Genomic DNA, 24,867 nt, shown 5'->3' on the forward strand with positions numbered 1-24,867 from the left:
ATCCATTCATTCCAATTTTGTGGAATATGTGTAGGGGCAACACTTTTCAGCCCTTTTACCAAAATTCTATCTAAAGTCTTAGCAGCAAATCAATATAAAATACTATTAAATTTATTAGCAACATTCTCTTTTTACTGCCTCATTATAAAGTCAAACTAATTGCAAATAAAAATATATGCCCTATAAATACATTTTTAAGGCTAGAAAAATATATTTCTAATATATTTCTAATGGTTATGTTAGCATGAAAATCATATCTTTAAGAATCCAGCATACTAGAAACTTTAGAAACACTCATATTTTCCACTTACACAATATGTACATTAAAAATAATAATATACCATAATGTATTTTGCACTGAAATGTTTTAAATTATATACATAATTTTTAATTTCTTCAGAATTTCATTGACATCAAAACAGAACATGTCCTATAGAATAAAAAAAAATTATCAGGTGCTGATTTATAAAGGTAATGTGAAAGTCAGGTATTGAAAAAAATTTACTCCATCCATATATTAAAAAATCCTATAAAAGCAAACATCATTGTATGTATACTTAAATACATAGTGAAATGTTTTATATATATTTGTAGGCAGACTTAGTTTTAAGTCAGGACACTCCTACTAATTTTAAATTCAGTTGAAGCTTTTTGGCAATTTTAAGGTAACCCTTTTTAGTATTCCTACAATAAAAAGAAACAACTCCTAGTTTTGATTAGATATTTCAGTTCTAGATCCAACATACATTAACTAATTGCTAAACAGAAGAATTTTCCAGATTTTTGCAATTTGGGGCAGGGGCGTGTTCGTTTTAGGTTTGGGGTGTTCTGGAGTTTTTTGTTTGTTTGTTAACACTCCAAAAATGCAGTACTGCACAGCTTTCATTATTATGGTCTTGTGCTGCAGATTATAGAAAACATTTACTTGCACCACTGGTTTAAGACATACTAACAGGTTCTGTGGGAGATTTCAATAAGCAATGTGTGTACTTCTGATCAAGTAAGGCATGAATTCTGACATAAATTTAAGTGAGAAACCTAAAAACATAAGAAGGTACAAAAGTACAGTCTCCTAACCATACTTGTGATTTTAGAAGTAAATAGAATATTTAATGCTAGGGCAGTATTGCTGCACCTGTAATATCATAATTACACATACAACATATGAAAATTCAGGTTACTGTTATATAGCTGGAATTATTCTAAAGGATGGGTGTAGTAAAATAAAGCAGCGCCTTAATTCAGCCTCAAAATTAAAAAGGAACTCTTCTCTAACAAGAAAGATTTTCCCAAAAAGAAAGTGTTACTTTTCTCACTTGACACACAAAAGTTCATTAGGTTCACCACTAACAGGTCTAGCTATTCAGCAAATTTATCTGTCTAATCAGAGCAAAGATAAAGAATTATTTTCTATCTACTAATCTACTCCCTCCTTGTCCAGACATGTTTTTGCATTTAGCATTACAAACAATATACAAATTATGATGCATTTTGAAAAAAAACCCAAAAACTTTAATGTGCTGGATTAATATATGTTTGTCTGCTTCAGAAATAAAGATATCCTTTTTTAAACATCTGATTTAGAAACAGACTATTGTTTCATTGGCAACTCTCTTAAATGGTACTAGCTTAGGACTATACCAGTAAAACCCTTTCAAATACAACCTCTGCCATGGTGAATATGTCACATATTTACATAGAGGATAACTTTTAAAAATATATATGTATTAAATAATTAGACAGTATGCCTCTATTATATATTAGAGCAAAACCATTACATTCCAGTGAAAATTCAGTTGAACAAAACATAAATGCATCAGTACTCATTTTATTTAAAACATAAGCAATATTGCTCTTCTTGAAATGAAGAACAACATTTGTATTATTTTGAGATATTCAGCTGTAAAATTCTTGCATTTGTGACAGCTAATTGAAAATTTAATTTAAAAATTTAGATCATTTTTAAAAGCAAAACATATTTTTTTAAATTTAGGAATATTAATCTTGCTACCAGTTTGCAATTCTACATCTATTACTTTTATTCCCTAAATCTTTCCCTTGTTTATATATTGGAATATCAACTCTTTATGGCAAACAATGACTGTATTGTACAATAACATAGTATCTAACATATTAGATGGATTACAGTGGTCTAGGTGCCACTGAAAAGAAGTATTGCATTTTTTTTTTCTGTTGGAACTTAAAATTCATATGGTCACTAAATTAAAAGAAAATCAGAAATTGAAAAAAATTAATATTATCTATTTAGTTTTGTTACCTGCATGACTACCATTTTTAAAAAAAGTACTTAACTCCTTGTCTGCCAGGGAAATTGGAGCGTGCACTTATTTTCCTTTTACAGATAACAGAATTCAGAAACTGATTTAGATGCAGAAGTAAGAAACCTAACTGCTATCCAAAATAAGTGCTCTGAGCTATCCAATAATGGTGTCTTTCAATATGCAGGAAGATTAAGTTTCCAGGTTTGTGTGTATGCTCCTGGCTATATCCAAATTTGTGCTGCAAAAAAGAGAGTATCTAAAGCAATTATAAACATACACTTACATATGCATAAGAATAAGGATACATGTGTAATTCATTTTGTTCAAATACTATGGAAAGAAAAAGGTAAGTCAATCCTTATTTCATGTCAGATAGATTTTATATAAATTAAGGACTGCAATTATGACCATTGTTTACTCCCACAGGCATCACTCTCATCCTATTTGCATCAGCATAAGCAAGTTCAAAATCAGGCTCAAAAAGTTTAAAACTTCTTCCCCCAAAAGTCACCCAAGTATAACAAATATAATAGAAACAAAGCAATTTCTCTGTGTACATTCTCAGTGAAACATGACTGTGTTCTTAAAAGCCTTGACAAAAGTCAAAGAAACCTGGGGCATAAGAAGGGCTCGAACCAGAGAGCAGCTTGCTGCCCTCAGTTCCCAATGAAACCTGTGGAGGTTTGATGCAACTCTGCCCTTCAGAGGAAGAGGACCATAAGGGATCTCAACCACTGTGCCCAGAGACACAATTCAAACTGCTTATAACTTTTGCCACATGAGTAGCTCGTATAAATTCTAGACTCCTAAACCCTCTATCAGTTAATTCCCTAAACTTTTTCCATTTATTTGCAACCCACTTGCATAAGCCCATGCAGCATTCACATATCATGTCAGAATTGCCTAGAAGTCCTCTAATTTACCAAACTGAAAGTCCTGGCTCAGTTATGTGAGCAGAATAGCATCCACTGTGGAATGCCAGATGTTTGGCAATTATGCTCTGCCTCTTCTCATCGTCCCCAGTGCTGCACAGAGATAATCTGCACTGAGCAGCTATGAATGCATATGAATACATGCTAAATATTTTAATGGGAAGAAGAACCATGACCAAATCTGCACTACTACCCATGTCCTGTCTTCTCAATTCTCATTCTGACTCCTCTCATGTAAAGACTTCCAACTACCTATAGCAAAGTTTCCACCCTTTCACTTTTCTACTGCTTTATTTCTTTGCCCTCTTTTTCTCTGACAACATTTGGTCTGGTTATATTATCACTTCTCACAGTCTCTAGAATTGGGGGGATGGCAATCACAAACTCACACCATATATGACACCCAGCAAATACAAAGTCTACACTGATAAATGTAGTGAAAGGATGAAATGCAGGCTAGATAGCAAGAATTAGCACTTGATATGGCTGTTACACCACTTAGAGTAGCTGTGTGTTAAGAAGATTGAAAAGCATGGGTTTAGGTTTCAAGTTTCAACATGGTGGCATGCCAGCACTAAATTACACCAGAGGAGAAATATTACTGATTATAGCATCAAAGCTTGGAAAAAACAAACCAAACAATTTAACAGTGGAAATACTTAAATGCATCAGCCTCTGTTTATTCCACCTCACAGAAGTGTTTCTAAGAGATTGCACAGAGATTAATGAACCAAGGATCTTTTTTACCTATTATTCAGGTTTTCTTTTTCCTCTTTTATTTTCAACTGTGTAATTATAACTCATTACATGAATTTTCTGTAACAGTTGTTCTTTTTCCTTCTATTCAATCTTTCAACTACTTGTTTAATGTCAGTTTACTTTTTCTTAACAGCAAAAAATACTTTACAACAAAGTAACAAAGTAATCTAACAAATTTGTCCTAATTTGTCACAATTCTACATTTTAGTCTCTAAAGCAAATAACTGCATTTTCTTAAAACTGCAAATTGTTAGATTCTATTTAACTTTTTTTTTTCTGTCTTCTTGCTCATCAATTGTTGAAACACTTTAAAACTCCCTCTGGCCTCTGGATTCTATGACTGAAAATTTCATGCTATTTTAGTTGCTCATATGACTACAGGCTTGGACTTGATGAGAGGGTATTCTGAACACACCAAATCCTGTAGAGAGCAGTCAGTGAGGAGTAAGATCACCTAGTATTTTTTTGTCTTGTACTTTTTGACTAAGGCCATTACAGACAAAATGTTGCCTTGCATGCACTTGGAATTCACAGCCACACTGTTGTACTCCTGGAACTCCTGGAACGCCCCTGGCCACTGAGAACAAGTTCAAGGGGGCACAAGCTACTGAAAGGTCACGAGTCACCCCATGCTAGGCTGCTCTGGACAGATGTTTGTTCATGTCAGACTTGGGCTCAGCTTCTGAGAGAGATTTACACAGCACATCTCTTACTGCACATACACAGCCTCACAGAGGCTACTGGAATTTCTCTCAATATTTTCAGTATCTCCAGATTGGATTCCATATAGGACTCATGCATATGCTGAAACATGAGTTAACTTTTCCAGAGGTGTACTGAACAAATTCCTCAGTTCCAGGTAATACATTTTGGCTTCAGAGAAAATTCTTAGAAGGACTAGAGACATTTTTCTAATATTTTGCTTGATACTGATCAAAATAGGCACATATCCATAAAAAGTGAAGCAGTTCTTTGTAGATTTAGCTAGATCATCATGTAAATAAACCTAAGCCATAAATTGTCATCTTCCCTTACTGTGTTAAAGTTCTGTAAACGTCATTTCAATTCAGTTTCTCTCCTTCTACAAAAGAATGTCTAGAACTGAAATACTGTGTGAACAAGTGCAAGGGATTACAGGAAGAGATTAGCTGCTACTATTTTATTCAGCATAATGCACTTTTTCTTTTTCTAGCCATGTTTGTGTTAATAAGATTTTCTTCTCATCACTATACTTGTATTCTCTTCATAAATGTTGCCTGCAATTATTCCAAGAAGAATATAATTTTGCTACTTCCTTATGTTGCCTCTTTGTGATATTTCTGATCTCATATATTTCCTTCAAGAAAATTCAAGGTTAACTTAATCCATTGAAAAAGTATTGCAACTCTGAGTTTTGTCTCAAACCACAGTAGATTATTACAAATATAATAGACTGACAGAGCAACAGATATTCTAAGATATTTGGTTTTGTCTGCTGCAGGAGGTACACTGCAGGAGGATTTTGGTCTGATACTGACACTACTGTTTATCATAAGTGTTGATTTCCCCCCAGTTCTTAGACCTCCTCTCTCAGTTGAGGTTGCATTTATCATTTAATTTTAGTCACAAAAGCTATCATGCAATAGAAACCTAACTTCAACTTAAATACTAGGGAACAATTTACATCTGAAATCACAAGGCTTAGAAAGTCAGAACTAAGCAGGAGAAATATTTACTAGAGATAAGACTGTGTAAGGAGGTTTTGCACAAATTGCTCTTTTGGCTTAAATCAGTACCATTTTTCAATTAGCATTTGATATTAAACCTTGACTCTTTGAGGCACTTAAAAAAGTCACTCCCACTTCTTTTAGTAACTACCTAATTACAATTCTGCCCACTTTTAAGTATGAACATTAAGATTTTTCTTTCATGCTTTTAACTAAAGATGTAATTTGGAATGCAAATTTCTCACAGCAAGGAACTAGCAAATCATGTTTAAAGGAACAAGAAAAATATTCCCTGGTGCCTGCTTTAGTTACCCTTCTGTCACCAGCGTGTGTAGGCTCTAACTCATAAATAGAAAAGCTTCTTCTCTCAAAAGCAGAATGTGTACACAGCCAAGTTGTGTACACAGAAATAGTAATTGCTAAAACAATGTTGGTTATACAGGTGGCTGATTTTATAAGATTATCTAGTCCTGAAGAAAGTATTATTAAAATTTTACACTCACATATGCACACATAAAAATCTGAGTAGTTTCATAAGTATCCCTCAAGAAAACATGATTCAAAACTGTGGGAAAGGAATAAACTAACTCCTCCATGAATTCTCTATGATACATAGTTTTAATAACATAGAGAAGAAACTTAACTTTTCTAATTTTTTTCTCAGTAGCATAAAACCAACATTCCATATTTAATGCATTAAAGTTTCATGAGCTTCAAATTACATTTGCAAAGAAGTGTAATGTATTTTGAGAAGCTTCATTTATACTTTTCACTTTTTTATAATTAAAAAAAGAAAAAATGAGCTGGTTGCATACTAAATTACACAAGAGAAAAAAAATTAATAGATTTTCACACAGCTGGAGAGAATGCAGTATACATAGAAAATTAAATATCCATGTTGTTAGTGCCATTGTTCAGATGAAACCTTTTTAAAAAGACAGAAAGCATGATCACTAACAGCTCTGTCCAGTATTGTTTAAAATAGTCAGTAATGGTAAAATGTTAACCCTATTCCCTATTAAAAATCACCATAATTTCCTCTCTCCCTCTCTAGAATTTCCCTTTTTTTTCTCTTATATCATTTGTTGCATGGTGTTCTAGGAACATCTGTCAACACTCCACAGAGTCAAGAATGGGTTTCAAAAATGCATGAATATTTACAGAACTATTAAGTACACCAATTTGGGACACTTCTAACTGAAAGAAACCATATAATGTAATTTCATTACTGGAATTGCTAAAAAAACACTTCAAAAAATAACAGACAAAATGTAGATAATGTGTATTATTTGAAAACCAAATACACCTCTCTAAAACTCCCACTGTTTTACACTAGACAGGATCTAACTTATGAAACCCATTCCAGCTTCAAAAGTTAATTGATCTTCCTGACAGACAGAGAGGCAAAGTGGCTGCATCCCTTTTTCTTACACTTTCCCAGTCACAGATCTGTAGATGTTAATTTGGCTCCTCATAGCTATTAACTCATTGTCCAAAGAAGCACTGCACTGGTTGCTTTCCTGACAAAGCTTCAGAAGGTAAATGCATAAATGAATAGGACATTTCTGCATTCCTCAAGAGAATCCTTAAAAGGTACTTAAAAGATACTCCCCAGTAGCAGATCAGCCATAAACTTACTCTGAACAACATGCTGTATTTTAACTAGAAAACTTTCACTTGATGAGAAGCAATCATTGGAAGAAATCCTATGGCTTACATACAAGGTATTTGCTAAGATGTTAAAAACAAATCTTGGACAGCTTATAAGAGCAGGCACCTAGGAACCAATTTTCCATTGACTTCTAGGAGACTGATGCTTTTCTTTTTTTTTTTTTTTTTTTTTTTTAATGGCCATGGACCTGTAAGTCTAAGCTAACAGTGTTTTAAAATAATTCTTTGACTGGAGTACAAGTTTTCAAGATGAAGATACACTGTTTACATTACAAAGCATCACAGGCATCAGAGGTATTTCAGCATAAACTTGGATGAATGTGGCTAGAATACACAATTGTGTTATTTTAGATGAAGCAATGCAGAAAATTATATGCATTAGTTATGTCACTTAATTAAATTCAGAGGAATTTAATAATGTGCCAATAAATATGTGCTAAGGGACTTGCCATTTCTCTGTCAATAACACTTTTCATTGAAATTGACTAAAACTTAAAACCTAGGGAAAACTAAACCCTGGATATTAGAAATACATTGAGACTTTTATGTTTTGACTTTGCTGGCCAGATCACATTATTTTAACAGGACACTAAACTTTTTCTAAATTAATTTAAGATTTAAATCCAAATATAAAATAATGTTTCAGCATTATTGGTAAAAATACTGAAAATCAGTCTCTGGAAACTACATTTTAAAATTAAGCTATCTATAGGACTGAAAGGATAAAAGAAGACTAAGAGTTTTATTTTGTTTGCAGAGGATCTTTGCCACAGCTTACTTCTGCAAGATATGTAGCACAATAATTCAGAAACCATTTGGTAATTCAGTAATACAAAATTTTGGTTATCAACTATATACCATCTGCAGGAGAGCTCTCTTAAAAAATATGTAGAATTAAGATGAATCAGCAGAACCATTTCAATTCTATGGCATGGAAAATAAGGATTTATAATGATCATTAAAAAAGGGACATTTCTTTCTTGCTCAAAGCTCTTTGGAATCTTTTTGTGGGAGGCCAAAAGAGAGAGTTTGATCATCAGCAGGAGGAACTTTATGGTTACTCATATCAACAGGTTTCCAATTCCCAAAGGAAGCAGGTCAAGTGCTCAGAAAATGGGACAGCCGTTAGTTCCTTTCTTAAAATACACTATTTCCATATTTAATATTTCCATGCTCACAAATAGTTCCCAATTTTGTTATCACAGTTATCACATTCTGATCTTTAGAAAATTGAAGTTTTAAGTGAGAATCTGTGGGATTGAAAAAATGGTAGATATTGAAAGGAGGTGGTAAAAGAAAGTGTAACTAGCTGAATGTGTCATCTAAATTAACACCTTTGAGTTTTCATGACCATAAAATAAAATAATGATACTTAATCCTGACATCCCCTCCTACACTATTTGTCATTAAAATTCTGTTCTCCATAAAAAGGAAAGGGAGACACACATTAATAAAAACCCTTTTAGTAACCCTATTAATGTCTCAGGTCCATGAAAATAAAAGCATATTTAACCTTGTTTTCCCAGACAGTTCTGTATAGCTTCATGGTGCTTTTCACTATTAAAAAAAATAAAATAAAAAGGAAAAATGGTGCAAAACTAATGACCAAATATTCTCCTAAAAACTATATAAATACAATTTTTCTTATAATTTTTTTTTCTGGAAATATCCATTTTGCTTTAGATATAAACACATGATAAGGTGGCAGATCCAAATAGCTTTTAAAAGGAGGAATATTTCAAACATGTTATCTAACTAAACACAACTAAAAAACCCCAAAACAAAATACCTTCTCACGATTCCCACAAACATATGATTTAATAAAAACTTACAGAAAAGTAAATACATTAAGCTAATTCAAACCCATCTGAATATATTTCACTTCTATAGATACTTTCATATGCACATACAGTACTGTACTATAAATATATACTGCTATGTAAGAATGCCTAAATCTTGATTTACTTGTAAGTAGAAGCAATCCTCTTGCACTGAGTATTTAGTGAGGAACTTCAGCTTAGGTAGGGAGTACAGAAACTACTTATTCAGCAGTGCCTCTTTAAATCAGATTTTTGCAATTCAGCTGATTAAAAAGGAAAAACAAACCCAAATGAGTCCATATGAAAGGCATGCACATATTTGTACTCTCTACACACACAATAAGTGGAACCCCCTTTTCCTCCCAGGTCCGTCATGTCTTAGAATCTCCCAGCTGCAATCATATAAAAATAAGTCTGATTAATAAGCACAGAGCAAATGAAAGATGTCCTCGTTTCAAAATCAAGGAATAGAACCCACGCTCTGTTACAAAATCATTTCAAGGGATTCTCCAGCCTTTCTTGGAAGCCAGATTTGTGTTCTTAATAATATTAGGTAACTTGATAATATATCTCTGGTCTGAGAAGTATCTTACACATCCAGTCTATATTTAGTTACACTTTTAGAGGTAAAACTGACCAGAGCATTTTTAATGGTGTATCTTGGTATAACCTGGCACCAGTTTTGCACATGCCCTTTTATTCAAAGATCACAAAATTGGGGTAAAATGAAACATAAAACTTAGATTATCATCAACTCATACACATAAAATAAATATGGTGGAATAAACATGATGAAGACGGGAAATATGGCTTCTGCAAAATGCACCTGGTCTATCTAGATGAATCAACAAGATTAACAGCACCAAGGCTTGTTGTTACTTTGAATGCCTGGCTTTGCAATAGATGACCAGCAGCAGAAGCTTGATTGCTCCTGTATTAACTAACTAATAAAACTTAACTAATAAAATAGAATTTTGTATGGGAGGAACTACTCAATGAAATTCTCAGGGACTCTCTCTCATAGATGTCATTTGAAAATTGTTTGAAAATGAGACAGGAAGAACAGTTAACCATTTATATAACCATGTATCTCTAGGGCATAAAAGATAGTAATTACTAGAAATTTTCATTAAAAAAAGGACATAGTTTCATGAGTGTGGCTTTACTAATGGGGGGAGGAAGAGGTGGCCACACACAGTATTGTGCTGAGTTCTGGGCCCCTACCTCAAGAAAGAGCATGTCCAGAGAATGGCAATGAAGCTGGTGAAGTGTCTGGAGAGTGAGTCCTACGTGGAGCTGAGTGAGCCCAGAGAAACAGGCTCAGGGGAGACCTTACTGCTCTCTACACCCCCTGAAAGAGGGCTGCAGTGAGGTGGGAGGTCAACTTCTTCTCCCAGAAACTGGGGACAGGACAAGAGGAAATACCCTCAAGCTTTGGCAGGGGAAGTTCAGGCTGGACATGAGAAGCAATTTCTCCACAGAAAGGGTAATTAAATATTGTCCAAGGAGGTGGTGGAGTCACCATCCCTGGAGGTGTTCAAGAAATGACTGGATGTGGCACTCGGTGTCAACATGTTACATCATAGGTTGGACTTGATGATGTCAGAAATCTTTTCCAACCTAATTTATTTTGAGATTCTGTGATGTCTCCAAACTTAATAAGCAATGCTACAGGACTCCATAGCTCTCTAATGCTAATAAAATCTTATGACAATTCAATTCAAAACCTTCCTCTCAGAGTCTGACATAATGTCTCTAAGAAGGATCAGAGAACAGAATAAGGTAAAATCAAGCTGTAGGTCTCAGGAAATATACCATTAACTGCAACTAAACTGTAATTGGCTGACTTTGAATTTAACATTCACCCCAGCTGATCCATATCTTTAGTTCATATCTACTTCTTAGTTAACTCTTGTAAACTTGTAGTTGTGTGTTTAACCAAGACAGCCCCAAGGAAAAAAAAATACTGGAGTAAGTGGATACAAGACAGAAGTTACCAATGAATTGAGTCATAAGAAACAAAAAGTTTGATAGGTGCTAACTTAGGTCAGTTATCCAAGTCAACTTAGTATATAAAAATCCCTGTAATTACAAGAGACAAAGTGAAGGTACAATTGTATCTTCCTTGTTAAATGTGAAGATCCTGGATTTAGATCATACATACACAGCTCAGTAGGAAAACTGTATATATTTATTGTTAAACCATGTATTTGCAAACCATATGGTTTCCATACATCTGTGCTCTGGGTTATATTTCTCATAAAATAGGAGAAAAATTTCATTAGGGCCTACTATCTGTAGACAAGCACTAGGCATAGACAATACTTGAATGTAGATAACTTGCACCTATTAATAATTTTGAATAGATAATACGTTCACACAAATGTTCATGTGGAAAAAAAATTACTCCTTATGTAAACTAAGGCTGTGGGGCACAAATACTCCTGTATTTGCACATTTAAATTATGTATTTTTATACCTATATAACAAATGAGTAATACAATGTGTACATTAACATGGAAAAATACCTTGCACAGAGTAAATCTGAAGGCAGAATCTGAGTAAATTTAATTATATTTTTCAAGACACAAATAATGTGCATCTAACTCTTGCACTGACCTCAACTCCTATGCACAATATATACATATTCTGCTTCAAGAGCTGACAATTTATTTATTTTTAGAGACAGCATACTGAAAAATAGAAAAAGAAAAAATGAAAAAATGAAAGTGCTGTCTCAAAAATGAAGTGGAGGTGAGGAAATCAATAGATTTACTAACCCTTTTTAATTTCACAATACATTTGCCCCTTTTTTTCTATTTAACAAATATTCACTGTGATCCTTGTTACAGTAAAGACTATTTTTAGATAGAGTTCAATAAATGCATTATAAATTATTCTAATCTCACTTTCACCCTATCAAAGTTTGTCTTCTCCTTTTCTTACCCTGATTTACCTGTGTTCCTATTAATGTAAGGCATAACTTAGTTTACTTTGAAATTGGAAGTGATAAAGACAACCACAGAGTACACACACACATTGTGTACAGCCAGTCAGTCTTTTCTGTGACTGCTAATGTAATGTGTATCATTTATTATCTAATTACTTATGACATAATTAAAGCAGAAATTTCTGTGAAACAGCCTCTTAATTACTGGCATACAAGTGAAATGCAACCTGTGAAATGTCTTTAACAAACAACTGCTATTTCCTTCTATTTCTAAAGCAATGTGGTAACACTGGTTTTAGACTATATTTACAGTTGTTTTATTATACAATTTAAATTTATTCTTACCAATAAATTTTCAAGGAAGTGATTATCTTTTGATTTAATTTGTCTTTTTTCTCTGCATCACTTAATATACATGTGCACAGGTCTGCAGATCTTAAGGTATTGTAATTTGGTTCAGTACTTGTTACTATAGAATGCTATTAATCATAATCTAATCCATTTCATAAACCAGTTTAATTCTATAGCTGTAACACTTTAAAAGAGCCCACATGGAGACTGCATTTCAGTATCTCATGGGTAGGGGGCAGCTGTTAATTTATTATCACAATTACTACAACTACTATTAAGAAAATAAAGTCAATCAATTCTTGCTGCATTTATAAGTTTATTAAGTGGACAATAAAGGTAAGCATAAAAAGCTGAGAAGCATTGAGCTCATGTACTATGTGGCTTACAAGCGTGAAAGAATTTACACTGAAGTGGAAGTGCAGGCTTCTAGAAACTTTAAAGAAATAATAATCTCAATCATATTTTTCTAACCCCATTCAAATCACAAGTAGTAAGTTCACTTGAATGAGTAATTTATCATGTAGAAGTGATTATTGTTTGATAATGTAAGGGGGGTGGGGTGGAAACATTCCAGCAGACTTGGATCTCTAAGGCTGCATTCACTGAGGTGCCATTTGAGAAGCAGGGAAAACAGAAGATGAAACAGGCAGCATTCCCTCTGCACACCCAGACTAATACTCTTCAGGGCTGCAAAGATTCACATGTAAATCACTGGCATGTAAGAGACCAGTGAGCCCTTAGAGTCTAGAATGACAATAGTCCCATTGACCCATTATTTGCAAACTATGCCCCTTAATATCTGCTACTACTTGCAAGAGGTCTAATTTGCTTCCAAGGGAAAAAAAAAACCAGCTAACCAACCAACCCAACCACCAAACCCAGAATCAGCAAATGAGAAAATATCTACAAGAACAAAACTAGAGCATAATACTACTGAATAAGATGCAGTTACACATTGTTTTGAAATAAACTATCTGAAATCTAGGGTGCAGTGCTTCAGGCAAAGGTCTCAACAGACCTCAACAGTAGCTAACCTCCAGAAAAAGGAAAAACCTGATACCTCTTACTCCCTGTAGTGCAATACATCAACCTGCTTCCATGATTTGTGTCCAAAGGGCACTCCTATTTCCCTCAAATCAGGCAGAGGCCTACTAGAACTGGAGTGGAGGGTTTGTCTCACATTTATCTCTGGCTTCTCACCATCTGATGAATTCTCAAAGAAAGCATCTAGCATTCTGCCCATGGCAATGTGTGGTGCAGCACTGTACCTACTAACAGCTTGTGGAAATAAAAATATTCCAGGTAGCACAAAACCCCCAATTAATTAACAAACAGGATCTTCTAGGGCCTAATCATGCCTCACTCACTGAACATCTGACAGAAAAATATGGTATTGCCTTTTCTGCATTACAGTCTGCTGTACAGGATCTGTCCTGGTGTGACAGTAAGCTCTATGGGCTGAGTGTTTCCTTCCACATTCTCACACAATTCTTGATCATGTAGATTCTGAACTCCCTGAAAGCTGCTAAATTAAATTCCAAATTATTGAAAACTTGGAGTCAAACCTTTATGTGACTGATTAGGCAGCAGAGCAACAACAATAAAGTCATCCAGATTTGCATTCTGGAAATTGCTTTGCTCTTCTGTTTTCTCTGGGTCATTCAAATAGGGATGAAGGCCCTATGTGACTCTTTGCCTGTATACCTGAGAATATCATTGGATTTTTCACCCAATACTAGTTTGGAATCTAACAGTATGTCTAGCATACCAAGTTTGAGTATTTAGAACTCAAAGTCACAGCTAATCTTGGTTAGATCACAGTGTAATATGTTGCCAACTTTCACTCTAGCTTATTTGGGATGGACCTTGAACATGGATATATCTGGAATTTTATAGAACACTATTTTAATTTGGTATTGATAAAGGCACTATACTTAAAATGGAAAAATGAACACAAATAAATACCATTTGGCAAAGGACATTTGAAAACTTTATCATATTTTGTCAAAGAGAAAAATGTATATTCTCCAAATTTTATGTTTAATGATCCTTTTTCCTAAGCAGATAGGACCTTTCCTTATTTTGGGGACGTGGAAAATGCCAAAAGCTATATATCTTACCTACAAATATCCTTAAATGAAATAACATCTTAAATTACAGTGAGGGGCTTTTAGAACTCTTAACTCAAATAAAACAAGATGATGATAACCCTACAAATCTAAACAAAATGTATTCAATCCAAAAAAGTATTATCTTTTTACATGTTCACTACAAAATATTTTAAAGTGGATGAATCCCATGAGAGTCATAAATGTGTTTTAAACTGTAATGATTTCAGCTTCTTAACTGAAGTAACAATTTAAAAATAAATTATTTGAATCAAAAGCAAGCATCATAAAATCACACTAGAGTCAGATTATTATATTCTCTAAATTATCTAGCTCTTCATGAACACACTGTTTCTCTTTTTTTTAAGCTTTACTTTTTTTTTTTCTTTTTACCTCCTGATTTTTATCTGTGGAGGGAAAAACAATAGAAAAAAAAAACCACCTCTACAACCACATAGTTTAAAACATGAGGAGATACCGATTTAAGACATTTATCCATTTTAATAGAAGGGAGTAGTAATTCTGTCTATTAGATTGAGAATATGAATATTTTTGAAGGGGGGGGTGAAATAGGAAACTAAGTGATTCTAACTATTATCAAGCATAAAATCCAAACAAGATACATGAAAATGGAATCACATTTTTACTTACAGGACTGCAACTGGCAGATCATTTATGACATCCTATGAATGACATGCCACTGGTATTCAGAGACTTAGCAGTGAAAATCTAAATCTTTCCCCATTTCACAGGAATGTTCCTGACATTTCTCCTACATTTAAGACAGGAACAGTAAACAGTAACCCCTATAATTTTTGTGCAATGGGAGAGAAGAAAGGAAACTAGTATGGAATAAGAACCCAAATTATTACCTACTTATTACCTATACTTGTCTCAAGGAGAGAAACTGAAATACACAATAAGAGTAAAATCCCCAAACTGTTTTGAATATAAGATTTTTAAATTGTTCTTTAAACATCTTTATATAATTTAAATATATATTTTAAGGAAACAATGCAAACAAGCACTGAGCTGGAAAAAATGGTTAAAGGACAAAAGAAATATATTACAAGTAATGCATTAACATGAGGATCAGAAGAAAATCTACAGCTAGTCCATGGTGGGTAGGTTAATTCTGCTTAGGGTTTAGACATGAAATGAAGGATTCCAGCTGAAAAGAAGCAGGAAAGGTTACATCTAAACCACTAGATTCCATTTACTGGAATCCTCTCACATGAACAGGAGAATAATTCTTCCTAGCCTTTTCTAGATACACTGTCTCACATTATTTATTATGTGCTATCCAGAGTGCGCCATAGGCAACTTGTAATCAAAAAAAGAACTCTGTCTTATTACACTAAAACAAGATGGTTCACTAAATACTTTAGTCATGGTCCATATAAAACATTGTCTATTAGAGGAAGTCTCTTTCACACAGAATATTAGGTTTGCATTGTAGACCACTGACTGCATCACCTGGATGTAAATAAAATGGTCATATTTATCAGCAATGAATCAGATAGGTTGACAAAAGGTCCAATTGTTATATCAGAGAATTATCATAGCAAATATTCATAGTAATCAAATTAAAGTTATACCATATTTTTAATTCTACAGCATCTTTTATAAGAATGCTAAATAATTTTATATTGACTTTTATTTTTAATACACATTTAAGATTTAAAAGGATCAAGTGAACCATCTAGCATCAGTCAATATGCGAAGAACCTCAAAAGAAAACAGATTTTTTCAATGCTACTGTAACAATTAACATTAAAATCAGGGAAACTAAAACAATTTAATATTACTGTTAAAATATCCAAGAAACAATATCTTAAATAAACCTCATATCAAATTTCAAGGGCAAATTGAGATATCTCACTGGCCTATGATGGCTACTGACTGTCCTGGGATCATGGTTAAAACTCAGTATTTGTACATTAAGATTCAAGTACTGATAAAAAAAAGATATATAATTTGAAGCTGGTTATTATACATATTTTTAAATCCCATATCCTAATGATAACAGAAGACTGAAAACCAAAGCTTTCTTTCCCATTTCTTCCTCCACATCCCACAAGAAGTTATATATGAAATATGAGTTCATCAACCCTTTAAAAGCTGACAGTATGTTTTACAGACTGCCTTTATTTTCAGATTCCACCTTTCATGTGAGGAATGGCAAGATGATACCTCTGCAAGCAATTTTATAAACAGGGACAGGGTGTTTTTTTAAAGTCAGAGAGGAAGATTGGGTGCATTCATCCTTACAATTTAGAGACATCAATCTCCCAGCCTCTAGTTATATGTGTACTATTATATCACATTTCAAGTTATAGACTTTGCATTAAAGAAATAGTATAAGCTGAAAGTACAAATTCCAAATACCAAGATTTTAATAGCCATATGCTTGTGCTGTACCTGCTGAGTACAGGCAGCACCAAGAACAGTGGCTCAGTCCCATCATATGAAAAGATAGAAAAGTTTAATTTATTACAGATATTGCAGCAACAAGATGAGATAGATATGCTCAAACAAAACTAAAAAAAAAAAACACCCCCAAAAAAAAACCAAAACAAAAAAACCAACCAAAAAAACCACCAAACCTGAGGACTGAATGAACAAAACCTACACCTATCTGCACACCAAAAATTTATATCACATTGTACTATAATTGTAAAAAATACAAATGCCATGGCGGAAAAAAGTTCTTTTGAAAAAGTAAAAATAAAATGTTTATATAGTAAGTTATTGACTCAAAGTTTGCTATGATAAATCCTATTTTATTGCTAAGCTTAAGCCTATCTGAATTGTAAGGCAAAGGAAAAGGACTCCTACCCATCACTCTCCTGACTCATCAGTAAGTGTGAATGTATGTTTTGGCCTTTTATTCTCTTAAGCCAGTAGCAAAGGTCAGCAGTGGTACCAATTTCATGGAAAAAAGGAGGACGAGAAGGAGACATACCAGTGTCCTTTACAACTATACAACAAATAGGCAAAGGAGAAATAAAAACTTAGCTTTTTTTGTTTCCCCCTCTACAATTTTTAGAGTAACATCAGTAAAGTAGGCAGAGAAAAAGAAAAAATAATCTTGCAAATGAATAAAAATGTGTAAATAGTTTAATTATAGAAATACTGGTCTATCTAAAGTCACTAAAATAATAACTAAAAATTTTACCTTTATAAGGTTCTACAGAGAAAAAGCAAGCATGTTCTATATGATGTTTAGTGCATTATTTATCACTTTAGAGATTAAACTACCTCTTGAAGTGTACTTTGGAGAGGTCAAATTGATTTCCTCCTCCTGGTAAATAAAAGTAAAGCTTTATTCTGCCAGCTCCAGGGGCATCAGCAGAACAGTTTCACCACTGTAACTATGTGTCTGTCAGTGTTTGGCTATAAACAAAGCTGACAAAGTTCATCAGGGTGCAACACAGAAGTTCTTAGTCTAAAAGTACAGACAGATTGAGTTTGCTTCAGCAACAGGCAGACAGGAGGGGGGGTGAAAAGTTACTAGAAATTCTATTCCTCTTTGGTTCTTTCTTCCTTGGAAAGTTCGCAGTGTATGGATTTTTAATGTGAATAAAGGTCCAAGGAAGTTCCACTGAAAAAGTAAACAAGACATTGACAAGAATAATATTGACAGATGTATAACTTCCTGGAACAAAGAACTAAAGAGAAAAACACTCCAGTGAAGATGTTTCTGTTGCACCCAAGGCAACTCAGTATGAAGACACTTCTTCCACCAGATAAGGCATTTTTAAACTACCCTCTTCTTAAGAATTATAAAACAAAAAGTTCACAAACACTGGATTTTTCCAAAAACAATTCATCAAAAGCTGAAACTGCAATACAAAAGAGTATGACCTCATCTGAATGGAGGCAAAGTGAGTCATTAAAAGGAAGATCTAATACAAGCCAGATTTCCTGCCTAGCTTCCTCTGACCTCTGTTGGCAGAGTTATTTTCTTCTTGCATTAAAAAGTGTGTCTAGAAATTGTTCAAGCTCTGTCAGGGGAACACAACTGACATGCTTGTACAGCACAAGGCTCACATCAGCTGTTCTCATCAAAACACAGACTTGACAATTCACTAATTGCAATTACTTATGGAGGAGTCCTCCAACACAGCTTAAAAATCTCACTCCAACAGCAACCCAGCAATAAGTATTGCTTAAAGTTTGTTTAATCGCCTTTCTAATCTTTAATATAGAATATCATCTTCTCATGATTAAAATATTACAGAAAATTGAATTATCTTAAGCCTAATATGCTACCTCATCCACATAACAGAGTGTGCTGTGAATTTGTCTTACACCTTAACACTGAATTTCCTGACATCCATCCAGTTAACTAAGCCCCCTCGTGTTATCATAATATAACATCTTGTGAGAAAAACAGTACCTGAATGGCTATTTTCTATTGAGAGTCATCTTACACAGACACATATCAAATCAAGCACTTATTGTTGCTCCCTAATGCTCTCCTGTTGGGTGTTCACATGGCTGCTGACAGGTTTGAGATGGTTGTGTTGGAACTATTTCCATGTGCCAGCCGCAGTGCAGATACTTGTCCATACACTGGTGCTGAATGCTAATCACCACTACAGCCTGGGAACAATTGCCACTGACGTCACCTATCACTAGAATGAACAGAAAGGCCCTAATTGCCTTATCATGTGCTTTGTGCTTCCTGCTGGAATGGCTAGAAATCACTAGAAAATACGAGAAGGGATAAAATAATCATAAACCTGTATGAGTTTCAATAGTTAATAAACAAAGCAGTTCCAAAAGTCAGGGAACTCATTATTCTTTTTCATACATATATATATATATATATATAGTTCTAATACTCTTCTTGCTGACTTACATGAAAACTGAATTGAACACAGGTTATGAATAAAATGCATTAAAATACGTAATTTGGAATATAGACAGGACAAAAAGCATACATGTCACTTAGCTTATGAATTTAGCTATATTACTTGATAATATTCTCAGAACTTTCTAGAAACATTAGTTTTTTTAGCTATTGAAAAGTGATTTGAAGTTTATACACTACACTATAATTCTGATAACATCAAATTAATAGAACGGATGCAAAGTAGGTGCTTCTCTTACACTAATTAACATGCTCAAATAGTATATCCTGTAAACAAAAGCACTTCTTCATTTTTCTCTAAATAATGATCATCAGGGCATACTTGTCATTTAAAAAAAAGTGTGAAAGAAAAAAAAAAAACAGTAAGAACCCTTTAAAAAAAAACAAAATAAAAAACAGTCTCCGCACTCATTTCCAAAATCTTCTAATTAAAATAAACAAAACACTAAAATTAAGTGAGAGAGCTTAAAAGCTGAGAAGAGCTCATAAAACATCCCTAGCTGTTGGCAAAGACTTTATCTTTGTCATTTAATGATGATGAAGCCAAGTAACTGTTGCTGGAATGGAAGCAGGCTGATGAAGAAGGCTTTCAAATTGAAGTCAAGGATATCACAACCAATATTTTTCTTAGTAGTTCCTCTATCTGTACAATTTCTTTCTAAATTCCATTGCTTTCTGTATTTGACACTCCTTTCAATAAATGTCATGTGTTGATCAAAGCTACAATGCTTTAATACGCTTCTGTTCATGTGAAATTGTTTCTTCATACACCACCAAGTTCTAAGCAGTTCAAAAATATCAGAGAATCAGTAATTAATAGCAGTGTTGACTTCCAGGGGAAATTAGCTTGTGAAGGAAACTTTTCTCATATTTGATTTTATGCAAGTTTTGATAGTGATAGTCAGCTAACTGAAACACACTGTGGGAACTCTTAGCATAAATACTTACATTATTTGAACACAAAGTACATTAAGTTTAACAGTACATAATAAATAAATAAGCCTTATTTTAAGCATGAATAACTTCTAAAAAGCATGGTATGTAGCAATTTTTAAAATTCTCATAGGAAAGACAAAAATAATATGATAATTTGTGGACAAAATAAATTTGACACTAACTTTTCCAGCTAAAATAAAAATAAATGAGTATAATTAGTATGCTGCTAAAAGGACAGTTTATGCATTTAAAAATATGATATTAATTAAACTCAGATGTGTTTAGCATGTTTTCAGAGAGATTCAATTTTACTTCATTCTTCATCAACAAATTTTCATTTAGAATACTTTTATATTTAAGTAATGCCTCTATGTTACTGTCCACAAACACATTTCAAAATTCTGTAATAAAGAAATCTACTATTCTTGGGTTGAATTTCAGCTATTTAAGCATGGGTTTAGGGGTAATTATATTATAATTAAAAGCTGATCCAGGAAGAAAATACGTGTGTGCATATATACACAAACATATATAAAACAAGAGTTACTCTGTCTACAAACACACCAGTTTTGTATCCTTGCAATTTATCAAATGGAAAATAAAAACAAAACCCAAACAACTATTTTAAAAGATAATTTTCTTTCATCAGAGATTTTAACAAAGCCCACCAAAATAAATCAAAAGAAGCAAAATATTTTCCATTTACTTTACCAAATTCTAACAAGAGTTAGATATCTATGGTTATGGGTGTATATATGTGAATGAACGAATAAATCCTTAACCCACCATATCTTTTTCTCCAGTTTGCAAGCTGTCACCCGTGAAAAGTATGGTGTAGATGGCAGGATGATACTGTACCTGATTGGCTCTGGAGGTGGTCATGGGATCAGATGGAGAGGACTTGGTGGTAGTTGGGGAAGATGGCAATGTCTGGGAACAAAGCAGTTCAGGAGCAAATCAACCTTTACAAGCCTTAGACTGAACAGTTAAAAAAATAAATAAACCAACAAAATAACGTAACTAGAAAATTAAAATAAATAAAAAATGCCTAAGACAAAAATCTTCCTCCTACTCATTGGAACTTAATGGAATTTAAAGTCAATTGGATAAATAATGCATGTAAATATGCATGCTTATGCATGTAAAAACAAATTCATGACTTGAAATCAAGATGGTGAACTCACATAAATACTCAAAAATATGCTGACCACATGAGGAATATATTCTTTCCTCTCTCCTCCTCTTGGGGAAAATGAAGACTATAAGTAAACAAAAATTCCAGCAAGTTCAATGAGCACACTAGAAACCAGTTATCAGTCTACAAGCAGGGCCAATGACTGACAGAAGTTAAACGACATTTATTCTGGCACTTTGTAAAGCACCATTCTACAGCAAGGACTTATAGCCAGCAAACTCTGTTCCATACCTTACAACAGTTACACTGAAGCTACCAAGTTTTTTGGCAATATTCTAACTACTAAAACATTTATTGATCTTTTTTAATCTAGAAGCAGGTGAAAAATGTAAGCATCAATCTCATGATGGATGAACATGCAACTAATACCTTCATAACAAATAACTAGAAAATATTTATGATTAGTGTTAAAAACGTTCATTTCATTGAGCAAAGGTCAAAAGCTTATTATAGCTCTGTGTTCAAAATAAACACAAAAAAGAATTAAGAGTCATATTTATTGATCATCTTTTCTAAATAAGATACATATGCTTAACATTAATTCTTGAACATATTAAAAAAGCACTGCTCTGTTTAAAAATTTTATATACATATTTCTCCTTTAAAAGTATTAGATTGTGACAGAAAAACTCTTCTTTTGTTTTTATAAATGTAGTAAAAAAAGAAAATTCCAATTTTCAAAACATAACATACAATACTTATTCAAAGCATGTTTTTGACATCTTTGCAATATAAAAATATTATAAAATATCAAATATTACACTATTTTTATGTCAAGAAATAAGTGTTAAAGTGCTATACAATGGAATTTATCATATGCTCATATAGTTACTAACCAAAACTATTTAGAAATAAATAAAGCAAAATTTCACACTTTCAGCAGTTCTGTTACTTACAATCATTGACAGTCCCTCATAAAATAGGTATACATACTTTTGCACTAAAACTCTTAATGCATATGAGAAAGCTGGGACACTGTGAATGCATAAAGTTGTGTATTAGCAAAATATGGGCTTGTACATATGCACACACAAATATTTAAATGTATGTTAAACAGTATGAAGACCCATTTTTCATAGTTTGTACATAAACAGGCAGTAAAACCAGGAAAAATCAAACCTTAAGAAACAGATCCCTATTTTATGCTTCCAGCTTTTAACCCATTGTAAAACAATAAAAACAAATAAAACCAGTTTATGCATCAACTGAGACTCTTTCATGATGGTTATGTAGAAAATACTATCATATATAGGAAATTACAAAAAATATGTAGCTTGGCAAACTGCTATTGGTCAGCAGGCACTAAACAGTGTAAAAATCAAGGCATTATAAAGGATTCTCCCATGTCTTTATCTACTAAACATAGGACCATCACGAGGGGCTAGAATTATTTAGCAAAAGATGTGTCTGATTCTGCAATAGTACACAGCTAAGCTTGTCCAGATATAGAATTATACATTTTAGATTTTAGTGAGAAGATGCAGTACGTTTACCCAAGTTGAAACTGCAATGAACTGATTTTTATAATTTAGAGCTAAAGAGAAAAAAAAAATACAAAAAACCAACTCAAAACAAAAACAAAACAAAAAAAAAACCCAACCAAAAAGAATAGAGAATTGTTTATTGCCCCAGTAGGTTTTCTTCATTATAACTAGGCATTAAACTTCCATCCTGAAATCCCCAAAGGAAAAAAAAGTGCTAATTTATTTTGACTAAAATATTTTAGGTAGTTTGTGTTATCAACACCACTGCTAACTAGGGTATATGGTACTGTGTGTTGGTTTGGCATGCTAGGTTGCTTACTAAAAGGAAAAATAGTTTGTTCTTCACAATTGTCATCAAATCTAACTAGTGAATTGATAGGGAAATTGTAGAACACTTCAACACTGGATAATGACAATCACTGCCACCATAGATGATTCAAGAAACTGGAAATATCTCAGATTTCAATTCATATCAATCTTTCTAAAGCAGAAATATCTGGCCGTGATGAAAAAAGGAGTGACGATAATCATTTCAGGTGACTGTGGAACTATAACATCTATTAAGTAGAAGCATTTCATTATTTATTTTAGCAAAAGCCTGTTTAAAATACAATGGAAAAAAGAGATTAATAAATTTAAAAGCAAAGACTATTAATGAACAAGAATCAACTACAAAAAATACATTTTATTCCAAAATAAATGGCTAAATACTGAAAATAAAAGCTCTTTGTCTTGTGTTGTTGTGCTTTTATTCTTTGTATATCAGGTTGTTTGGATTTGAGGCTTAATCTCTTTTACATTGTTTACTGAAGTAATTACTTTTATTTATATATATATATATATATATATATATGTATATACATACACACACACATATATATAAAATAATTGACAGTTTTTTAAAAATTAATCTATTTTCATGTTTCCATATAATTCTTAAGATACACCTGTTTACTTCTTTCATATCAAAATAACACAAAGTGATTTTTCAAACATTTAAAAAACCACCAGAAACAGACATTTGGAGTTTGTATTGAATTTTCACTGGCTGATAAGTAGTATGCAGTCTCAATTGCTTTGCAAAAACTTTTCAGCAAAATTGCTTCTTAAAGAAAGTTGGATAGAAGTCAATATTCTGACTTATTATGCAACATAGAAAGTTTTGGGGTTTTGTTTTTAAATTGGCAAATCTTTTGCATTAGGCAAACACTCAAATGTAGTAGTTACTAGGTTTCTGACAATGAGATGTATAAAGAGGTTAGAAATCATAAGAAAAATTTGCATTACAAGTTTCAATTTTTAAGTCTGCTACTTCCACAGTGCAATTGAAGATTTCCTGAAATTGTAGGTTGACTACCAGCAACATTACAGAAAAAAAAAGTTCAAATTTCTACCACACACCACATCTAAGACTTGCAGAGTATTTTTAAGGTGTTTCTTGAATAGTATAATCTAAGCCATGACAAAATTAAACTTCCCAGTTTTCTTAAATCCTATTATCTTTCCTAGCACTTATGAGACAATTAATGAGTTACAGGTTAGAGGGTGTTGTTTGTTCCAACTTTACATTTCTAGAGCATGTATTTGAAAAAACAGATTTTAAGCATTTAAAAGGGAGCCTAATTTTAAAAATTAACTTGTGTTTTAGTCATATTTGAGTTGTAGTATCTTCTGAAAGTCCAAGGAAATGCTGCTACTTTTTGTGTTCAAACATTGACTATACTGAGAGAGACTCAGGGAGCACAATACACTAAAGAATGTGCAGAAATATGGAAATTTCACACATCCATTCTT

The 24,867-nt window shown here is 33.0% G+C and overlaps 1 protein-coding gene across 6 annotated transcripts in view; it reads right to left on the reverse strand.

The window, feature by feature from the left end:
• Nucleotides 1-24,867, reverse strand: part of NOVA1 (NOVA alternative splicing regulator 1) — a 140,941-nt gene that overhangs the window by 5,617 nt on the left and 110,457 nt on the right. For 5 of the 6 annotated variants that reach the window (XM_079308106.1, XM_079308110.1, XM_079308107.1 and 2 more), the window contains one exon: nt 21,253-21,324. In XM_079308106.1, the coding sequence (XP_079164232.1) occupies nt 21,253-21,324 (72 nt within the window). Of the gene's footprint in view, nt 1-9,526; nt 9,563-21,252; nt 21,325-24,867 lie in introns of those variants that run through there. The other variant, XM_079308111.1, reaches the window with a different exon arrangement.

The sequence above is a fragment of the Erithacus rubecula genome (genome assembly GCF_903797595.1).
Source record: "Erithacus rubecula genome assembly, chromosome: 6".
NCBI lineage: Eukaryota > Metazoa > Chordata > Aves > Passeriformes > Muscicapidae > Erithacus > Erithacus rubecula.